The sequence below is a fragment of the Pygoscelis adeliae genome, unplaced genomic scaffold (genome assembly GCF_000699105.1).
Source record: "Pygoscelis adeliae isolate BGI_AS28 unplaced genomic scaffold, ASM69910v1 Scaffold117, whole genome shotgun sequence".
In the NCBI taxonomy this organism is placed as follows: Eukaryota; Metazoa; Chordata; class Aves; order Sphenisciformes; family Spheniscidae; genus Pygoscelis; species Pygoscelis adeliae.
The window spans coordinates 3676254-3698732 of record NW_008825270.1 but is presented as its reverse complement, the minus strand read 5'-3'; the positions used below and the strand labels follow the sequence as shown (position 1 = coordinate 3698732).

At 44.6% G+C, this 22479-nt stretch overlaps 1 protein-coding gene across 1 annotated transcript in view; it reads right to left on the bottom strand.

The window, feature by feature from the left end:
- The window catches only part of TSPAN18 (tetraspanin 18), a 63424-nt gene that overhangs the window by 15914 nt on the left and 25031 nt on the right, over positions 1 to 22479 (bottom strand). Inside the window, exons 2-4 of the mRNA XM_009329690.1 lie at positions 12412 to 12499; positions 6670 to 6761; positions 5702 to 5896 (exon numbers count right to left, since the gene is read on the bottom strand). Coding sequence (XP_009327965.1) covers positions 5702 to 5896; positions 6670 to 6732 — 258 coding nt within the window. The 5' untranslated portion in view covers positions 6733 to 6761; positions 12412 to 12499. The remainder of the gene's footprint in view (positions 1 to 5701; positions 5897 to 6669; positions 6762 to 12411; positions 12500 to 22479) is intronic.

Below are 22479 nucleotides of genomic sequence, written 5' to 3'. Positions count from 1 at the left end.
TACCAAGCCTGAGCAATTCACCGTGCCTTCACCACCCACCCCACAGAAGTAAATCAGATGCATTTCAGAGGTCTCACCCCCAGAGAGACTGATGTCTTGCTGTGAGGGTGCTGTCCCCAGAACTTTGTCTACCCAGAGCGCTCAGGTACTGTGGAGCATTTCCTGCCTGGGATGAGTGCCAGGACTCCTGCGGGCTCCCACCTCAGACCCTCCTGCCCAGAGGTGGCACAGAAAACTGGTACACAGCTAGAGGTAAAACTCAAATAGAGAGGAAAAGAGTGTTGAAGGGAACAAATCTCCCAGGGCAGGAAAGCACTCATTGACATCAAACTCAGGACTCAGCCTGTCTTTGGGACCAATTCTCAGTTACACTGATGCCTCATACTAGTTTGATGCTGCTTCAGTCCATAACAAACAGTAAAATGAACAGGCAGGGATGTGCCCTCTAACATCCTTAAAACAACAAGTGTTGGTGCAGAGGAATTTCTATGGGAACAGAGCAGAAAGTGGCTAGGCTCACAACCCTCTCCCGAAATCGCATTTATTTCCATTCTTGAAGACAAAATAGTGGGCTTGAGGAACCATAAGTCTGAACTAGATAGACATCTTTTATGTTCTTATAGTCATAAAGAGAAATCACCATGTGAGAGTCAGCCCTTCTAAAATTCAAGGATCCCAAGAATTAGCCCACAGACTCAAAGATGATTTTATAAAACTGAGTGAACGTTTAGAAATGAGCTCAGATTTTGGCACCATGTGAGAAAAACAGGAGTGAACGGATAACCCAGTAAGACCGCATCCCATGGAGCTTAATAAACATGTAGTACATGTTACCAACGAAGGTGGTTGAAGCAACAAGTAGAAATAAACACAAGAGAAGTATGGATGGGTTTTTTTTGTGTGAGAAGGTTATTGAAGGTCTTTCTGAAACAGAAGGCAGGCAGATGGGGCCAGAGTACTATTGTGATCCCCAAGCAATGATTTATAAACAGTGTCTGAAATGCTGTGCACCGTGCATTTCAGTAACAGAGACAGAATTCAAACTACCTGCTTGGAATGGGCACAATGTTGTTTTGTTGTCAATTATCAGAGCTGTAAGTGATTTTTCCCCACTGGAAAAGTGCATGCACCACCCTGTCCCATTTGTCTTCCTGCTTCTGCAGTGGAAACAAAAGAAAAGGAGCCTGGGCTCAAATGACAAAACAAGAAGCGTCAGATGAGCAGGGACTTCGGTTGCTAACAGAATGCTGTTGCTTGATTTTGCTGAACTAGTTAACTCTGTAATTTATTCCTACTGCTGGAGTTTTCTGTGCGGCTTCTTTTTTTTTTCTGCTCAGAGACTGTTTTGTTTTTAATTTCACCGCAGGAGGGCGAAGAACAAGTGATGAGAGTGAACGATGCTTTGCAAATTCACATCATCATCCATCAAAGGATCTCAGCATAGTCACTAAGAGGTCTAAGGTGGTGATCAAGTGATTAATCCCATCACCCTGCTAATTGCATTTCATTTACTGATTACTGGGAGACACATGTTCACCCAAGCTCCAGTACAGGTCTGTGCAGAAGTGGAAGCAGCCATTCCCAGATTATCTCTGATAAGCTTCATTATCATTCCCAAACTGATTTATACTTACACATTGTGCAGTCTGCATTACAGATTTGTAACAGTTACTGTAGAAAAAACACGAGCAGCCATTAGGGCTGATGAGAAAAAGAAGATGGATCATCAGTGTTTCAGAAGTTGCTCTCATTCTGCATTTTAAGGAGAGTCAAAATCTGCTTATTATGTTTTGCCACCCAAAATTAAATTGATTACTGATATATGAGAGCACTAAACAGGCAACTGGTTAATGCATGGGACACAGCAGCCTTACATTCAAATTCACTTGACCACCGGTACCCCCCACATCCAAGGTGAACATCCTGAGGAGGGGGGGTCTCACATGGTGGTCAAAAATCCTGCCTCAGCTCCTGGTGATGGTTACAGGTTTATCAGAAGTTTCCACAAATCAATGTTCCATGTTTCTTTTTCACAACTCATTTACTGTTCCAGTTTCAGCAATGCTGTTCCAAAAAGAGCAGCAACTGCCTTTAACCCAAAGGACCCACGTTTTCATGCTGAAAAGTTTCAGGGGCTACTGCATCCATTTTACAAGAGTGCAAAATAGGACGTCTGCACTCAAAACTAAGCCAAATGAAGCTAACATGGACTGTTCTTGTTGCAAAGCTGAATTCAGTCCCGTGGTGCAACGTTGTATGCTCAACAGCACTTTGGATTCTGCTTTTTTATGGTGTTCTTTTGCAGTCAGAGTGTCTTTAGGACAATCCAGAAGTTATTCAATGTCTGATTTGCAGGCCTATGTTTGTTGCTTTTTGTGAGCCAAGTCCAAATGCTGGGAAATCTAGAAACACTTCACAGCCTTGTGCTTAATGCAATGTGTTAGGTTCCACAGTGATGTTCTTTTACCAAAAGACAAGCAACTTAATGAAAAATAAAAGTCCTTGCAAACACAAAAGCCAGAACCTAGAGAACATGCATTTGTGCATCTGTCTTGTCGCCTCTATCTTCTGTTTACATTTGGGCTAAAAGTTTCAAATATACATTATGCATCACTGTGAAATCTCACTCAAGCAGCTCTCTGGCTCATCAATTCTTTAACAACTTTGTAAGTGGACTTGATTTGATCTAGCAACTTCTCCCCAAGTACCACCCCCCGAAGCCTAACACTCTCCATTTTGCAAGGTGGTCCCAGTCTCTCTGGCATGCGCTCATGAATGGTTTGCCTTTTCAATGCCTAAAACTTACTCCCATGAGACTTCTGAATTCACAGATGGTTTATGCATTTGAACATCAGCTGGTGTGGCCCCCAAAAAAGCAGAAATTAGCAACGTATCTCTTCTCACTTCGTATCAGCACAGATCCTTGTCCAAGTGCTTCACTGCTGTTGGACATGAGATGGCAGGTTGCTTAACAGAGTTGACTTTGATACCAGAAGCCCTGGAAGACCTGATCAAAGTGGAACACTAATTCCTCATCCAGTAATTACTTCTAGAGTTTCTCCTAGTCCAGGGCATCACTTCCAGCCCATATATTTGTCACATGCCAAGTATAAAATAAAATAATAATAAAAGTAAATAAATAAAGCAGCAGGGCTCAGAACTATCTCTAAGAGTCAGAAAAGTAATAACCACAAAATTGAGTGCACTGGAGTATAACTAAAACACCAGGAGGAACATTCAAACCATGACGTAACTCTGTGATGTTAAATCAGGAAAGAGCATGGCCCAGAGCTCCTTTCCTCCAGCCAGGTCCCCAATCTGTATGCAGCAGACATGGTCCAAACTGAAAATATTACTCTCCCATTCACTTACAGGCAATACTTCTCATCAGACATAACTTTTAGTTTCTTAATGTGACAGGGACAGGGTTTGAAGTAACCCCAGGCTCATTGGGCCTGATCCTTTGCATTTTATTAGGTTCCTCTGGGCAGATCTCCATGACTTCACAGGTGATACACTTGGTTTTCTGATTTACTTCTGAGATGAGTCACTAGAAATCAAACCCACAATGGCTTCCAGAAAAGGGCTCTCATTTGCAGGTTATGAATTCAAGGGGTGGGTGAGCCAAGTGCCAGAGAGAATTTATCTCAGTGAAGTCATGCTCATCCCTACGAAAAAATGGTTTTGCATTCAAGAAAGAGGACTTTCCTGTTCTATTTAAAGTTAGAGACAAGCCTCTTCTGCACCATGAAGCAGCTGTGCAAGACACAACCATAACAAAACACCATAAGATCAAGATTTAAAAAAAACAAAGAAAAAAAAAACACAAAGCCCCAACAGACCCAGAGGGAGAAACAAAAGGTCACGTTTGACAAAAATGAAAAATAAAACTAATGGTCTTTGTCTTTCAATACATAACTGGTAATGCCTTCCAGTAAGAGATAATGGCTGGAAACCCTGCAGTATTAGAACTTATGGTAGAGGTCAAGTGTGACTTATTTGAGAGGCTGGCTCTTTGTAAATAGTACTTGATGACCACACGAGCTGAAATTTAACCCTATCATTCAGGAGAAAATTTGCCCGAAGATAACAAATCTGGTTCATTTTAGGAGCAGAGTAGGCTGCTATTGAGAGCTGCAATGATAGGCCACCATGCAGTTCTGAGCTGGGCATTTCTGCTGACATGGGGGGCTCCATTACACAGATGCTTTGCTCTACATGTTCCTTATGCTTTGTTGTGAACCACTGAGGAATGAATCCACAAGTGGAGCAGTGGGGTTTGGGTGGCCAAGAGAGGACCATTTTTGGTCACTTTATAAAAGTAAAAAAAAAAACCCAAACAACCAAATAGGACCATTTTGAAACAAAGCTTAACAAGGTCAAAATACACTCCCAGACTCCGTACCCACTGGGCTCAAATCTGGTATAGAGAAAAAGCGAATTCTCTGTATTTCTAGCTGTGTGTAAAAGTACTCTAAGCCTATTTATTATCTAAGGGAATAATGGCTACAGTAACAGACACCCATTCATGCACTTATCACAGCATGATCTATCCAGTCACCCCCATTCTTGGGAAGGACCATGACTGGGGGGATGATAAACTCCCAGCTGACTCTCAACTTTTCAAGACTTGCTGCTCCAGCTGGATACACATAAGTCTATGGGGCCCGATGGGATTCGTCCCAGGGTACTGAAAGAGCTGGCCGATGTTATCATGGGACCTCTCTCCATTATTTTTCAACAGTCTTGGGAGTCTGGAGAGGTCCCAGTCGACTGGAAGCTGGCAAATATGGTCCCAATTTTCAAGAAGGGTAAGAAGGAAGACCGTGGTAATTACGGGACTGTCAGTCTCACTTCAGTGACAGGTAAAATTATGGAGAAGGTCATTCTGGGAGTTATTGAAAAACACTTGAGAGACAACACAGTCATTGGTCATAGCCAACATGGGTTCATGAGGGGAAAGTCCTGCACTTAATTTCCTTTTATGACAAGGTCACCCACCTAAATGACCAAGGGAAGCCCGTAGATGTGGGGTTTTTTGGATTTTAGCAAAGCTTTTGCTACTGTCTTTCACGGTACCCTTCTGGACAAAGTGTCCAGCGTACAGGTAGACAAGTCTATAATACACTGGGTGAACAACTGGCTGACAGGTTGGACTCAAAGAGTTATAGTAAATGGGCTTACATCAGGCTGGCAGCCAGTCACCAGGGGGGGTCCCCAGGGCTCAATTTTAGGGCCAGTGCTCTTCAATGTTTTCATAAATGATCTGGACGCAGGAGTCTGATGTACCAGGCCCTCTCCTCCCCTCTCCCTTGGGGCTCCGTGTAGAAGAGATGGCACCTCTCCATGCTCCAGGGGCAGGGCCGGCAGACGGGAAAGAAGGGCTCACACTACACTTGGCAATCAACAACTCCTTTATGGAGGGCTGGCAGACCTTGCACAGGCTGGCTGGGCCTCCCTTTCCCACCAGTGGGATATCTGGATGCTTTGCCCCCTCTCAGCTACCGTCGAGCGCAGGGGGCTGTGCCACTTGCAGAAGAAAAAATACCCTAAGCCTACTTATTATCGAAGGGAATGATGGCTACAGTAAATGGCTACAGTAACAGACACCCATTCATGCACTTATCACAGCATCATCTATCCAGTCACCCCCATTCTTGGGAAGCACCAAAAGGCCCACAGAAAATGCAAGGACACTTACAAAAAGCAGGAGGCATTTGTTCTCACGGATGGCACCGCAGCAGCCGAGGAAACCCAGCAGAAAGAGCATTGCTCCCATAGCCAGCATGATGTACGCTCCCGTGAAGAGCAGAGGGTTGGCAGCCACTATCTCTCGAAAACCTGTGGGATCCACAATGACCCAGATCCCAACTCCCAGCAGGCACGCTCCTCCCAGCTGTCATGGCACAAGGAGAGGAGAGAGAGGGAGATAGGTCAACATAAAACAAATGCTGCACAAAAACTGGATTCATTGCTATCTTTTGATCAAAATTGTTCACTTGGGAGAATTTGTGTTTCTCCGTAGCATATATTCTCCGCTGAGCAGGTGACTGTTGACATGCTACTCTTAGTATCTCTTGCTCACTAAATGAACCATTTGCAACAAAAGCACCTTTCTTCCTTGACACGTCAGTCTACCAACTGTTTACTCCCTCCCTAATGCTGAAAGACAGAGTCTCGAGCTGCTGCCACATCTGTAGGGGACAGCCCAGCGAAGGGACACACGTGAACCATCCCCACCACAGAGGCCAGGGTGGCTGGGCGCTCCCACCCTTCCTGCCAAAGCAAGAGCAACAGGGTCACTGAGAATGACTCTACATGTGTTAGGAAAATGACTGTGTTTCCTAGTGAAAACCTCAGCAGGGCACCTAGGACTAGAAAACAATTTCTTCTGCCGTTCAAGGATAGACCATGTACACCACTAGTTACAGCTTTCCCTCTGGCCTTCCTTGCCAAGGACAGGAATAACTCAGACAACAGTGACCACCGCGCTGGCTTGCTGAATGTCTGAGCATCTTTGGATGCTGCAAAACCCTCAGTGATTGCTAGTCCAAGCTGCGGGTGTACTCTGTACTGTGGCAACTTTACCAAACCACAGCCTATCCTGGGGAGCAGCAGGCTGCTGACAACAGGAGGATTCAGGAGAGAAAGTGGATTCTAAATACTTACAAATATAAAGAAATTGAAAAGAAACATCAGGTACTTCATGCAGCTCAGACAGTCTCCCTCCATGGTCTTCAGGCTCTTTGATCCGATTCTTCCTGCAAAACACCAGCACTTCCTTAGCATACTCATTTTTTATTGGAGTGACATTTGTATTTCCCCCAAGATCCTGTGGAGTTCATTACACAGAAGAGCTCATTTCTTACCTGAACAAGGCAACACAGCACAGGCTAGTAAGAGACAATGATCACTGCTAAGTGCCTTTGCATTCTTCACAGTCTAAAGGCAAACTCAGATGTGAAGAGCAAGGTTGCAGGAAAGGAAAGCTCTAGCTTTGCTTGCAGAGTGAGATGCTGGGGAAAAAAATATCCCTCTGCACATGAAGATATTTTTTTTCCCCAGTCCCTAAAGCCTGTCAAGTCCAAGAAGCACTGTATGTACCTGTCTACTTCATGCCAAAAAGGTCGTATTGACACAGGAGCCAGAAGAAGCTGTGCCCATTTGAAAGACTCACAAGCAAGCATTTGGGACAGTTAGCTCCGTACAAGCTTCCTCTACAGAATGAATGCCACACAAACACGGACAACATTTTCAGGGAAACTTGTAGACATTTGGAAGAGCTGGGCTGGGAATGACTGCAATGTGTGGACATGGGAGGGCCTGAGGAGGCTGTCCTCACACAGTTACTCACCCTGGGGCACAACACCTGCTTGTCACGCAGTGTGAAATGTTACTGTGCCAGTGAAGTCCTGGTGCTCTACACCCCACGCTGCACGGGTCTTTTGCAGGCAGAGCCCATGGATCTTACCATGTTGGTAAGCTTTTAAGACCAGGAAAAAGTGTTAAGGAATCTTAACCAGTTTTGAAACTCCGTGTCTGAATTAGACAACAAACTGCTTAGGACAGTACTTCTGTTGGAAGAGCAGCTATAAATCCTGACCAGGTGAGGCAACATTAGAAGAAAGGTTCTGTTTGCTGTTTAATGAAGTGACTGTGTCTCCCAATATCCAATTATATTACCAAGTACCCTAGAGGGACAGACAAATAAATACATAAAATAGTAAAACTTTCACTGAAACAGAAGATAATGCAGTCATGGCACCGTGCACAGATGGATGCATACATATGCAAACACAGAGGCACAAGTTTGCTTAGCTCCCTAGAGAATCTTTCCCGTTCTCCACTGCAAATGCCATTCCCTAAATAGACCTGCATGCAATGATACGCTATGTTAGCAAAGTACATTCAATTCACTTAAAAGAAAAAACAGAAATTATCCAAGGTTTTCACCAGGCCAGAAATAAAACTCTTTCTTTTACTTCTTCATTGTTTTTGTTAATCCACAAAACTTGGGAGTGCTGTAGAGCCTCACGGGGTGCTTCCCTCTGTGACCACAGGAACTGCTGTGCTTTAGCCGAAGAGCTGAGAAAACCCATGGCAGGAAGAGCTCCCACAGCAAGGGGCTGCCTGAGGTAAGAGCCAGATTTTTATCATACAGTGTGTGTTTGCTGCACTTCTTTGACTTGGATTAAAAATCAGATCAGTTCTTTCCTAGTGGCAAAACAGGCAGAGACACAAATGGTGCAACACAGAAGCTCATGTGGACATACAGCTGCTTTCCTTCTGCATCTTCACATGCCTGAGGCAGGACAGCAGCGAGCCACTGGTGGCTGGGTACTGCCCAGGGAATCCCCTTTGCTAGAGGAATCCCAAGAAGATCCACAAAGCCAGTCTTACAGTCCACCTCGCTTCTGGAGAAACACAAACCTGAATCTGAACCTGAGAACGAGGGCAATATTTTTCTTTACAAAGTTTATTTTCTTACACTTCTGACACACAACTGTTCTGCCCAGAGAGACACAAAGCCAAGACTGTGACTGCAGGAGATGGAGTGGGGCACAGAGCTCTGACGTGGGCCTGGAGGAGATGCCCACAGCTTCCTGACAGTGTTTAAAGCCATGTCTGCAAATCTCACAGAGAAAGGAGATCTTGAAGTCTGAATAGTAAGGAGCTGGGGAGGGAATTCTTCAGTTTCATGGGAAAGGTGAACCTTCAGCTCCACTAACGCATGAGCTTGGACACTATAGTAGAGAGGGATATGAAAATACAGACAAATCGATAGGATACTGGAACTTCAAGAGCCCCACAATTAGTGGCACCCAGATGTTCCCATCACCAAACAAAAGTTATACTCCAATGAAACAAAGGAAGGCTAAATCTCAGTATATTAGCCAAAGTATGAAAGTTATCTGAGAAACTTCCAAGTCCTGCTGCCTTGAGCACCCACCCACATGATCCGTATCACAGTAGCCTTAGGCAAAAAAGGAATAAAAAGCGAACCAGTTTAGCTGTGTTGTGCCACTTCACATCATTCACACTCATCTCACTGCAGAGGCACCCACATGAAAAACATTGCCTGTGGTCCAAGAAGCAGCAGCTTCTGAGTCTAACGCTGTCTTGCTGCTTTGTAGAGTTGATAAATCATGTTCCCGCCTTACTTTACTTTCCATGTCTGGGTCTGCTTCCTCTGCAAGACAAGCAGGCTCCCTTGGAACTGCTCTGATTTACATGAGCTGAGTACAGGCCTCCTTTTCTTTCCAAAGACAAACCTAAGCTATGATTCCTTGCGTTGCTCCTGCCTGTGCATCCACTCAGTATGTTAAAATGTTTTCTAGGCATGAGCAGGGAAGGGAGACTCTAAACCCATTAAGCAATCAGGTCCTGAAAACTTCACTGGCAGGGCCACACAGTCACAGTAACCTGGGAGCAGCATGAACACATGCACATTCAGCTTTGACAAGTGAGGACTCCCTTGTTTGCCTGGGCAAGAAATTGTCCCCAGCGGTCGTGCTAGGCTCAGATTTGTAATTTCTAAACCCACCACGCTTCACACAGCAAAGCAACAACTAAGCGCAGCCCTACCAGCTGTGCCGTGCTTCAAGCCAGGAACACACCCAGTGGGGCTTACAAATCCCAAAGTCCTTCAACTCAGGATGTGCAAATGGACGTCAGTGGCAACAGTGCAAGGTCTGGGCTGGCAAAACCAAGAACAGAGCATGTCAGAGTTTCCACATCATAAGAGCTCAATGCAAACTTCCAAAAAATGCCAACCCACTGACCTGATCTGAGAAACAGGAGCTCTGAGCAACTGTTTCAGTGCTGGAACTTAGAGCTTGGAGAGACCCGCACGTACCAGCATAACACACCCTTTCCAGTTTCTGCTGGGTACCCAGATTCCTGAACAGCACTTGCAAGATCACCATTTGGATCCTGTGAATGCACTGATTAAAAAAGGGCAAATCAACCAAAAGCATGATCTGACCTCTTACGTAGCACTTAAAACCATTTCATGTCAGAGCTCAAGCACTCCAGCGTATATGAAATATATTACCATCTAGTTCATATATGCAGTAGTGCTCTAGACTTTGAAGAGTACATAACTAATGCTATTTACAAACAATGCAAGCAAAATGCAAATAATGTTATTTACAAATAATGTAATTACGAAACCATTTGTGCGAACTGCTGCCTTACTAATTAGCTGAAGGTACCTGAAGTCCCTGATGAAAGGCTGCATGGAGAAAATAACTGACATGAAAAAACAATCCTGACCCACAAAGCTGCTTTTTCCTTCCACTTTTCTTTTTAAGCCATACACACAAAAGGCAAATTTTGTAAGTTACTCCTACTACACACTGATGCAAGTGCGATAAAAACTGAACGTGTATGTCTTAATCTACCATTTAAAAATATCTTCTTTCCCTTCCTCCAGGCCCCAAATTTGTGACAGATTAAGTTCTCCTCTGCAGGAGACATTTAATGCTAAGCAAACATTAACAGTCAGAACTGCAAAAGACAGCGGCTGACAGATGCTTTCCCTGGCTTGTCCCATCTCAGACCTGTGAGACATGAGATGCATTTGTTTTTGTCTGAAATGTAGCTATAAACGTTCAGCTTTTTTTTAGGCAGATTATTCTACATTTCTCCCCCCCCCCCATATGAATTTTATCTTGCGAAGTGATGGGGAGGCTAAAAATCCCCAGCAGTGTGGCTAGGAAACATACTCCAGCTGCTGTAATCAGTTAGGAATAAAGTCTAGTTTTTCCAGGCAATGCATTTTTTTGTTCTCCAGCTACCATTCATTTCCTTCCGACATTTGCTTTTGCACGCCTTGCAGCTACCTTGAACTTCACATATCTAAAGGCAGCTGCTCAACCACACCCCCAAAAACTGCTTCCAAGTTTCTATTTGCTACCACTGACGTTTCCCTCTACCTCCATATCCCTTTCACACTGGATTGAAACCCACAGTTTCACTTCAATTGCTCCTTTACCTTTGCCATGGAGATTGAATCACTGAAAAACTTAGGTTGGACAGGACCTCTGGATGTCGTTGAGTACAAACACCCACTGCCTCCAACCTGGGCCAATTACAAAGTTTGATCCAACTTCAAAGTTAGAGTAGGTTGCTCAGCGTCACATCAGTTAAGTTTTGAATACCTCCAAGGACTGAGATTCCCCAGTCTCCCTGGGCACCCCTTCCAATGTTTGACCACCCTTCTTGTGAAAAGGTTTTTCAAAACAGCTGTCCAAGGTGTGTCCAAGTTACCTTGTGGCAAAAGGAACAAGAGCATCCCTCAGATGTGCCAGTCTATCAGAACTCTCAGGAGCACCTTATCTTCACCAGCCTCAATCCTTGCATCTTCCATATCATACCACTCCTACCCTCTACTGAAAATGAGTGAACCATTTTCCTTGAATACTTGATAGAAATCACAGAATAACCAAGACTGGAAGAGATGTTTAGAGGTCACTTGTCCAACCCTCATGCAAACCACTTTTTCAGTCACTTCTCTTCTACCACATTGTCCATGTATATCTTCTTTTCACATAAATATCTGCTGTCAACATGCACGAAGACCTTGTCCACTGAACTGATCCATTGCTTCCTTTAAAACCTAAGAACCAGTTCCGCAGTACCTCCTACAAAATATCAGCCGACGGCTTGAAGAGAAAATGGTGCTAACTCGCACCTACTTTCATATTCACGCACAATGCAACCAAGTAAAAGCAGAAGACATGTTTGAAACTCTCCAGAACCACTGCCAGACAGCCCTTAAAGGAATTAGCAAATGCAAACCAGATTCTCTTCCAAGTCAGTGCATCAATTTCTAGAGGCTGTCCCAGCTGAGAGGTCACTAGAAATGTCCCTGAAGCTCTAAGCTGCACAAGTGGTGGAGGACCACCACGATCTGGCATTGCTCCATTGCGTCCTCTCCCCAGCAACATGGCAGCCCACCCTTTGCTTGCAGGTACGGAGACTTGGCTAAGCACGCTTGCCTTCCTTCATGGAGTACCCCTCTCCCAGGAGAATTTCTGTGTTCACCATCTGCAAGCAGTACCCAACTCTTTCAAACCAAAGTGGTGGGGTCTGCTTAGAGAACACGTCTAACAGGTGGTGCCTTGCAGAAAACCCTCTCAGAGTATTATTTCCCCACAGTCTGCTCCTCTAGATAGTATTATTTCCACACAGTCTGCTCCTCTAAATAAAACAGATATAGGGACAGTTTAATTAGGAGACTGAAGGGGGATGGCTTGCTGCAGTACACCTCGCAGGTGATACAATGGCAGATGAGCTGTGTATTTCTTACCCCCCTGCTGCAAACCATACTTACACCTAACCAGCCTTGACAGAGATACAGTGAAAGCATCTGGCATGCAGAAAGAGCGAGCCGTAAACAAGACTCACCTTCACAAATCTTGGGACTTGAAGCAGTGTCTATTCTAGTCTTTAATTGTCTGTGTGTTCCATGTATCTCTTTCTGGCCAAGCTTGTCCTGTAAGAGAAAAACATGCAATTACTGCAGAAGTCAATAAAATGCAATCATGTTAAATACACAATTTATTAAAACATACCATCCTGAAGAATATGCTTAGTCTAATTGCCACCTTAATTTAGTGTACATTAGCACTAATGAAGAGCTTTTAATACCCAGTGAGGGATCCAATTCCTCAGAATCTCTTTAACAACCTTTGGGGTGTTTTAAATGCCCACAGACCACATGTAAATCTATAGTCCCATTACACATGCACCTCATACCACAACAGGACTAGATTAATACCAGCTGCACCTTCAATATTTTATAGGAGGTTTAGACAAACTTTAATCTGCTGTGACTTTACAGCCCATTTACTGGGAAAATGGAAAAGGCAGAGGAATGGAGATGGAATGCATCTTTGGGAAGCCCAGCCCAGCCATTAAGAGCAACGGCCTGAGACGCTGGGCGCTAGTCCTCATTCTTCCAGCCAGCTCTCACGCCAAGTTGAGCAAACTATTTCCTCTCCCTCTGCCTTGTTTTCACTGCCTGGGAAGCAGCAACAGAGAGGAACGGTGAAGCCACTGCACTGCCTGCCCAAAGGCCTAGATAAACCGGTGCAGGCAGAGGAACCCGGGCGCAGACCGCCACTGCCCTTGAGCTAACGGTTACAATTTTATCAGGAAATTTTCATTTCTGCCTGCACAATGTTAATGCCAGTCTTTGGCCAGGCAAAGGTGAGGTGAGACTACAGACTTAACACGCAAAGCATGCTTGTTTGACTGTTGCTTTCTCAGGGCACGCTTTCCTAGATTGTTTTTTCCACCCGTCCGACAAGTCCCAACCCCACACTGCAGGGCCTGTGGGGAAGGGGCGGCCTTTAACTATTCAAACAGTGCCCCATGCCATAAGGGTCCAATATTCACACAGGGTTGCTCGGCACTGTAACTCACTCACTCATCCTTCGCAAATCGCTTTGGAATACTCGCAGCTTTGCTGAAGCCACTGCTTCCCTGTGAGGCATCAGATAAGTCACCTGGGTCTATTGCTGCTCACTGCCAGCATTTCATCATGATTTCTGGAGGGGGCGCATCTAACATCTGTTTCCCACAAACACTTGTGAACGTGCCTTTGAAAATTACCTCCCATTAAGACTTCTGTGAGTAAAAGTCTATCTGTTGTTGGCAGGAAACGAACAAAGAGTTTCAAGGTGGCTGAAACTATTACAATATAAAACATATAATGAATATTCACAGACTTTTTGTTTTGCATTAATCCCTCACATTTAATGTCCTTCCTCTGTCACTGTGAACCTACATCTCCGAATGATGAGCAGGGATGGCTTCCCTTTTGAAATCTGGAGGGGACAAACATCTATAGCCAATCGACCCAGCTCTGCTGCAAAGTACTGAAGGCATCTGCTGAGCAGCAGCTGGATTGCCCCACTTTACAATGCCGTGTATGAAGGCTGCCCCGGACCAGTACAGCTTTACCACCAGTGTGGAAGTTCAGAGGGTGCTACATGACCGGCTGGGAGGTGGTTGCAGCAGGCTCAGGGGCCTCCAGAGAGTGGAGAGTCTACAGCTAGGATAAGAGACAGTGTCGCTGCCCCACAGCAGAGAGTCCCTTTTTGACAGTCAGAGCCCAGTGCCCACCCTCACCTTCTTATCTTTTTGTGTGTGGGGATACTTCATCCTGTGTTTTGCATGTGCAATTGAGAGACAATTTCTTCAGCTGTCCTATCCTGTGACGCCACTATCCTGGGATAGCTGCTGGCAGGAGAAGATCGTTCTAACTTTAAAGCAGAGATGACACTGTGCTATATAAACCTATCATTAGGAAAATAACCAGAATGATAGGATTCCTGCTCCTACTGCGTGTGCATATAATTACATCCCTACAAGCCCTCAAAGGTCTGTGCAGGAGAGGAATTTTATTTTTTTATTCCTCTTAAGTCACAATATTTTAAAGAGATTACAGCACCACAGAGAGGAAGAGCTTAAATGCTTCAGTAGGTACCAGCAGGTGCTGTGTCAGAAGGGATGAAAAAGTGCGTTTGGTGCCAAACAATAGCAATACTCTGTCTTACTCTATGGCCCTAAAGGGGAGGAAGTCCCTGCCAAACAGACTCTCCTTGGTTAATAGCTACGATTTTGTCATTAGGGAGAATTGCAGAAAGTGCAAAACCACCATGCCTAATTGTGACTCGAGCAAGCTGATGCCTTTAATTACAGTCGCTGGGGAAACACAGTGGAAGCTGGAGTAACAGCCGAGGCCAAGCCTCCTTCCTTGGGGCTGCGCGTGTGCAAGCCGTGCGGCCTCAAGCTGGCTGAGCAGCTGCGTTTGGCACGTTGTCCTGCCTCCTCGCTCATCGCGCAGCCACCGCATCAAGTCTCCTAGCTGAGCATTGGCTTTTCTTCACATGCGCTGCTTTTAGAGCAGCTCTTTGTGAGGAGCAGGCTTTGATGAAGGAAAAGCAGCTAAACTCATGACTCCTGCTGGTCTCATGCAAGCAAGACAGTTGGAGAGCCAGAGCAAAGAGGGAGGGGGCAAAAAGAGGTTGATATAGTCAGTAAGTAGCAAGTGGAACAAGAAATGAATGGAGGGTGCAAGATGGAGAAGCAAGGCCTGCCTTTGGGAGACATCCAGTCTCCTGCATGTTAACTAGTGCAGGAGGGCCACCAGATGAATGGCTTACAGGTGTCCTGCTTCACAAGTGCCTCTAGCTGCTGCCAGTCCCCTTTGCTCACCACATTTGCAGGATCTAGAGAAACCGAAACACATGCCAGCCCATATGTTCAGCCAAAGGAGAAACTGAAGACAGAGGTCATGTCCTGCTGCATCTCTGCAACAGGTCAGCGCTTTTACGGTGAAGGGTGAGGAGAAACATCTCCGTGGAAGCAGTATCAGATTAATATCATTCCATTGCAATGGCTCCAGAAAAAAGTGAAACGTTTGCTGCTCCTGAACTGGAGCTTGGCACAAGCTGTCAGCCCCATGCATTATCCTGTAACTATTGCTCCTACATAAATAACTAATTGCACTGGAATTTCATAGTGCTTGCATAGCAGCCATTGCTGTGACACGACTACATTACTGCATGTAAATCCAATTAGATTCCGAAGTGCACTGTGTAACTATAATCAGCCCCTGTGGAGCAGCGATGAGGGGACCTGCACAAGGCCGTGCAACTAGATACTAAATTACAGTCAATCTACCTCCTCTTTAGTTGCATTAAAATGCTAATGTCACTATAATATGGCCCCATTTACCAGCGATGACTGCCTTGCCTTGCAATGCTGGAGTGAATGAGGTTGTTGCACTGCCTGAGAGCATTTAATTCCTCAGTACAGTTGAGTGAGCGAAGCCCTTAGGGGCATCTTATACCTTAAAACAATAACCTGATTGGCTTTTATAACACTAAAATCACATGAGGCTTGGGTTGGTGTTTAAATGAATCTGAGCTGCTGCTGCTACAACCACCCTAAGTTTCCTACCCTAGCAGAGCATTCGGGACAACTGAGCCACATCCCTTCCTGACTCTTGTCTGTCTGCTTTTAACGAAGACACATTTCTGCCACCAAAAGGCTGTGCATAAGAGCACATCAGTCACACACAGGAGGAAAAAGACCGTTGGACTGAACCTCTTAAAGCTTCATATAAATAACACCAGCTTTGCAACAAAAGCAGTAATACAACACTTACCATCTATGTTTTTTATTTGCAACTTTGCACAATGTCTGCATAGAATACATGAGATCATACGGAGGTAAAGTCTCCCACATGTACAGACATTCAAAATGGAAATTCAGAAGTCCCAGAGCAGAACCTATTCTGCCAAATGTTGTAACGTTTGGAAAAGTGCTAGGGTACGTGATTGAAGTGCCAGTATAGCATCAGGCCACAAACCACTCCATTTCAACTAGTGCAAATGTGCACACACCACTGTTGGAAACACAAACTGCTCACTTTGGCCCCTTCCCAAGCGAAGTTCAATAGGTAAGCATGTCTGGCTCTTTCATACAGCTTTTCACACACAGACATCAGCCATCTCAGAAAAGACGACACTGCGTACAGAACCAACACATCTGATAGCCTGCAACTCTTTTAAGTTCTGTTCCTTAAAAAAAAGTCCTCAGATAGCTCACAGGTGTATTTTCCCTTGTATTAACCGCAGTACAATGGAACCATATGGTACTGATTGTCTGTCTTTCTAAATAGATGACCCAAAGATTATATGCACTGATAATATAACAATATTAATTCTGTTTAGCAGATAAGAAAACCAAGGCTAAAAGGGGAATGGATGTGCTAGATCTCCTGACCCACAGTACAGCCCTCTGTTCACCAGTCCATAGCGAGACCAGACCCAAACCCATGAAAAAGTTGATCACTTCTGGCTGACAAGTTACACTCTTTGACAGGCATCTTGTCCCAGAAAGAAGTCTATTTAACATACCAAAGGGGAGGCGGCTAACTTTGGCCTCCTATGTCTGAAAATATTTCCCTTCAGGATGGAATAAATGTCACCCTCCCCAGTGGATCATGAAGTTGCATCACAAGCCAAGTGACATTATTCACTGTCATGTCAGATACTGTCAAGTGTTGAAACACTCCATACGCTTGCACGGCATTCCAGATGCTTAGGGCATTTAACATGAAGTGTAAACGCCTGCCACTTTTTCCCTGAGCCTGACACATCTCACCTTTACAACAACCGACTCCTCGGTGCTCTTTTCTATTCTCTTTCGCTATAGCCTGGCTTTGTTTGCAGCAAATGCCTCAGCAGTTTGTGGCATTCATGATTGTTGTGAAAGATGCAGGAATACATCTCAGAAACACTGGGCAGTTGCTGTGGCAACCTTGTCCTTCTCAGACCGTGATTTCCAGTATTTTAAGAAGTTTCCTGATACTTTACAGGCTTCAGGGAAACAACGCAGAGGAGGAAAATGATTGATATTAAAGTAAGGAAGCAATCAAAATGGATTACACTGAGCCACAGGGCCTTGTCCTATCAAAAAGATGATGATGATGATGATCTCTCCTTAGCAAGCAAAAGCATCCCCACACTGGCTGGGCAGAGGCACAAGCAAGGGCCCATGGGCAAGGGAATTTGAAACCCCTGCTTTTATCTTCTCTTTTAATGCAAAACGGAGCTCCAGATCGGTAGGTTAACTTCTTTTTTTTGTTGTTCTCAGTGCTTTTTCATAAGGTGAAGGTGGGGAAAAAGAAACCCACCATTTAACACCATTTAATTGGGGGACTAATAATCTTAATTGCTTTTAAGAAAGAAATCCCAAACAGAACTTGGAATGCATTAACTATTTTACATAAAAATGAAAAATAAACTCTCTTTCTTCAAGGTAACTGCCTACACAGATGCAAAACCAAAACAGTCAGTTTAGTCAGGTTTAGTCAGTCTAGAAAAGCAAAGGTTAGGAAAAACATCCTGTAAGAAAAGCAGAACTTAAAAGAGGGATCTCAGTAACACTAAATAAACTAGAATATAATATTGGTGGAAATCTGAGAAGTGGCATTATTTATCTGATTCTGGTCACCTTTTAAATGTTTTTAACAAGAATAATAATGCTGCATCCTGAAGTACCATGGATTCTAATCACAATAGGAAATTCTTTATCCCACAGAGCTCACAATTCAGAGTTATGTATTTATTTAGGAAATAAATACATTTCACAAGCTATAGGTGTGGTACAGGAAAACTTGAATGCAGCAAAGGTCATGAGAAACAACCTAGAGAAGAGAGGCAAACATGAAGTCTAAGTTACCCTGCTTATAGCCACACTGATACACATCTCGTACATATTCCACGTGCAAATCTAAACTGAGTTTCACTGTAATCAGCACCCTTAACTTACTCTAAGACATAAAACTGCAGCTAATGTGGTTTGAAAGGTAAATGTGACTGATCTCAACCACACCTGTCCTAATTAAGGTATGAACACCCAACAGTCCAACGTCTTTTGCTACAGATATTTCTGATTTCTGATTAAGAAAGAGTAAGAAGGAGCAGAGAGAGAACCGTGGCCACAGCCCACAATAGAGCTTCACATGTTCTGCAGGAAAATAAACGAGAGTTAATAAATCCCATAATCTTGGCATACATGTTTCTAAATGTTCTCTCTTCCTTCAAAAGATGTATAATCTAAGTGCTCCAGCAACGATCAGGTTCCAGGCAGACAAAAGACCCTCAGCACAATTCATATGTAGATGACAGGAGTAGAGGGACTAAGTGAGAGATGAGCCAAGACTCAGAGGCTGGCTCCCAGCTGCTTTTGCTTTCCCAGTGCATAACAGATACTGCATCAAGACATACAATGTCATCCTAGTGAATTTGCTGCTCTCTTAACACCTCATTTTTCTCTCCATCTGAACTTATTTTGAAAGCGCGCAGTTCACTGTCCCCCTTCTCCTTTCTCTTTTGTCCTTACTCATGGCAAGGGAAACATGAAAGACAGCATGGCTGGTTATTGTTAATGCATCTGAAAGTGCAGACATTAAAAAGCGGGTTATTCTGGAACGTGCCACGGTCTTCCTTGCTATTCGCACAGGCAGCTAATGATCACCCTAATAGCTTCTCTCTCTGAAGTCGTAATAAGCTTACAAATGAACCCATTCAGCACATATTAAAAAGCAAGGGATGCTCCTTTGATTATAGCCTTTATGGAAATATCTGAGTATTTGTTTTGTTGCTGCACAGCCGCAATTAGGACATGCTGCTGGGAGCCGACTCAGCTGCTGGAGCAGTGGGGTTTGGAGACACCTCCCAGCGCCAAGACAGCACATCCACCTCTCCCAGCATCAGTCACGGGGAGCCTGGCCGCCGTCGAGGCCAGGCAAGCACACTTCACCACTTCCAGGAACTAAGAAATAAAAGGTGCCTAATTAAACTTCCTCCGCTGATGCCTCGACTGTGTTTATGAAGCAACACAGCCAGCCCTGCGCTGCAGCTCTCATGAATGAGGCGAGAGCGCGGTGCCTGCGCCGTGTGGCCCCCCTGCCCCCCCCGCCACGGTCCTGCTCAGAGCACGGCATGGGGTCACGCAGCCTCCGGGCACCTCTCCACGCCCCACTCAGGGGGCTCTTGGGGTCAGAGGCATCCGCTTCCCCCTGCAGAAAAACTAGGCAATAAGGGGTACGTATGTTGGAGAGTCTTGAGGAGGCCATAGCTTTACTTTTCTGAGGTGAGAATACGGGGGAACTCATTTCCATCGCCATCTGTAACACTTTCCCCACAATAACCTCATCCTTCCACATGTGGGGAGGGGAACTGAGTAACCTTACGGAAATCTCCTTACCACTTAACTGCTCAGAAGTTGATCCAAATCCCACTTATATTGCTGACTGACTTAAAACTTCTTCAGAGGAGAAAGAAAAAAAAAGAAAGAATTTTTAAGGATGTAAAACCCTAGCAAAATCGGGGCTCTAGTCTTCATTAAGGTTTGAATCTGGGTCAAATATATTTGCTAAAAGTTAAAAGAGCATACCTTTTTTCCGCTTAATGAAGACAAACACTCTGAACAATATACATACTTTCCCAAAATATCCTTATTCCCTAAGCATAACACATCTGCAGCAGTCTTAAGCAGAGAGACTTGGGGAGCAATTCATTTTTGCACACAAAGACAGCAGCTTACGTGATGATGACATGGATGCACAGCCTTTCAGATAGCCTCAGTGGGGTGAATTCCACCCACAAAAAGTATAACATCTCCTCTTAGAAAGCTAGCACTCTAAACAAACTGCTTCTGCTTTGCCTGAAAGACAAGACCTTTGTATGGAACAGATATTTTCTACACCTCCAGGAGACTGGCTGGGGTTAAAGCAGGTCAAAGCATGTAATACAGATAGCTTTGTGTTGATGCTACCCACGGTGCCTATTAGGAAGGCCATAATTGTAAGAAACCATTTCTCAGCAAGGATATTTAATACAGTGCCAAAGAGTCTCCCCAGGCAGGCTTTGTTTTAAGGTTTGTGAGCTTTGGGGGGAAAGGATTGTATCTCTTGTTGTGAAGGGGTTCAGGGCCAGCACGTTTTTAGCTCTATTGTAATCTAAATAACACATAATGGCAGCAGTGGAAACTTCACTACCAGCATCACTTGCAAGCAGACTGGGAATAGCCTGGGGCAAAATATGAAGCACCATCAATCATACATAAACGTAAGAACTGGCATGCACTGACAGGGTATCATAAGGACTTTTTCAAAACTGAAACAGCAAATTTAACCATGGAAATGCTCAGGATGGTGATGAATTTTCTTTTACTTGTACAGTCTTCACTGATATTGTACCTGCTAGAAGTCAAGAGTTAGAAACTGATGACACAAAACTTCTTCTAATTCAGATCAGGGGGGCTGAATAATTCCAAATGTACCAGTGAATGATGAAGGCATACCATAAGGCAGCTCGCATGGCCTTAAAACAGTACAAAAACCAATTTGTAGCTGGGCTGCTGAGCACCTTGCTCTTCACACCCAGAAGGAGCAAGAACAGAGTCTGACCTGATCTGGCAATTCCTGTTTTTGCAAAGACTGGGGAAGCTTTTTAGGGAGAACAACAAACAGAACATATTGATAAAACCAGATCTCCTGTGAGGGGCAGGACTCCACAGGCTAACCTCCATGTCAGTCAGGACTGGGCTGAATTCTGACTGCAAAATCACACCAGTTTTCAGTAGCTAAAGTTCACTATACCACCACCTTCGCCATGTCTCTTTTCTTGATCAGCGTGAAATTTGAAAGCAATGCTGCCTTTCAGCTAAAAAAACACTGTATTTTTTTAAAGTATCAAAACCAGGTTTGCAGGGCAAACAGCCAAAGCAGCCCGTGTTTAGGCTGAGACACATAGGGGACAACAGGATGCTCAAGCCATTCCCAGCATGGAGAGACAGCCGTTTTGGGGCATTCTCCCAGTTCAGCTACAGAGTTGCTCTGAGCTCTGCATCAAGGACAAGAAAAGTTGTCTCAAGTGACACAGCATTTAACAGCCTCTTCTCCCATCACTGCTGCCAGATGGGGAGAAGAATCTTTCTGAAAATGTTGTGGAGTCTTGCTGCGCAAACACATTTGACGATAAATTACATGGCAAATTTCAAAACAAGATTTGTGGTCACCATTCTGCATGTCTGATGATACACAAACCACCTTGCATCAGAACATTAATACCACTTAAGCCTTAGATTGCTTTCCACATTACAGTCTGAAAGCCCTTTATGAAGCTCAGTGTCCGTTATAAAGCCGACATGGCTTTGCTCCAGGATACCCAGCAAGTGTCCTCGGCAACTTCTGTGGTCCACTGTCCAGTGCTCAGACCACTTTATAGCTCCAGTTCTGCTAACATCTCTCACAGAAACTCACAGAGCCTGGCAAGTCATTTCAAGTTGGTGTCTGTCATTCCCCACCCCCATTTAATATAATTAATGACAACACTTATCTGCCACCCATGGAGTCTGGGAGATTTAATTCAATATCCTATGAGAGTGCCAGGCTGCCTGTACTGAAAGCAGTGGAGAAAAGAAGTGCCTAGAAAGACAGTATTCAAAATACAGTCATTTTTAGATCAAAAGAAGCATTTTGAGTGACTGCCAGTATATTTTAAAATGTTCAGGTACAAAACCCCAGGTGGGGTCCTTCATATGAACCGCACAGCTCTGAGCTCATGGCAACTGGACAGAAAAAGATCAGATGGCTTGTACTCCACCTTTGCCACGTTCCCTGCAATGATGTGCTCAAAACTGTGAAAGTATCCATCTAGAGCTGATGTCTCCAAAAACACTCTCCTGCAGCCCTCACCAGACATCCCCTGCAAGATTCTTCTGCAGGTTCACACTGTCACCTCTCCACTAGGAGAATCCCAAGTCAACAATCTATTGAAAGGAAGAGAGACACAGCAAACAATTTCATCTTGAAAGCAGCCACCGTCCATGACAAAGTTGAGGCTCCTCATTGACCAGTGTTGCCAGTGCTGCAGGGTTCCCGGTCAA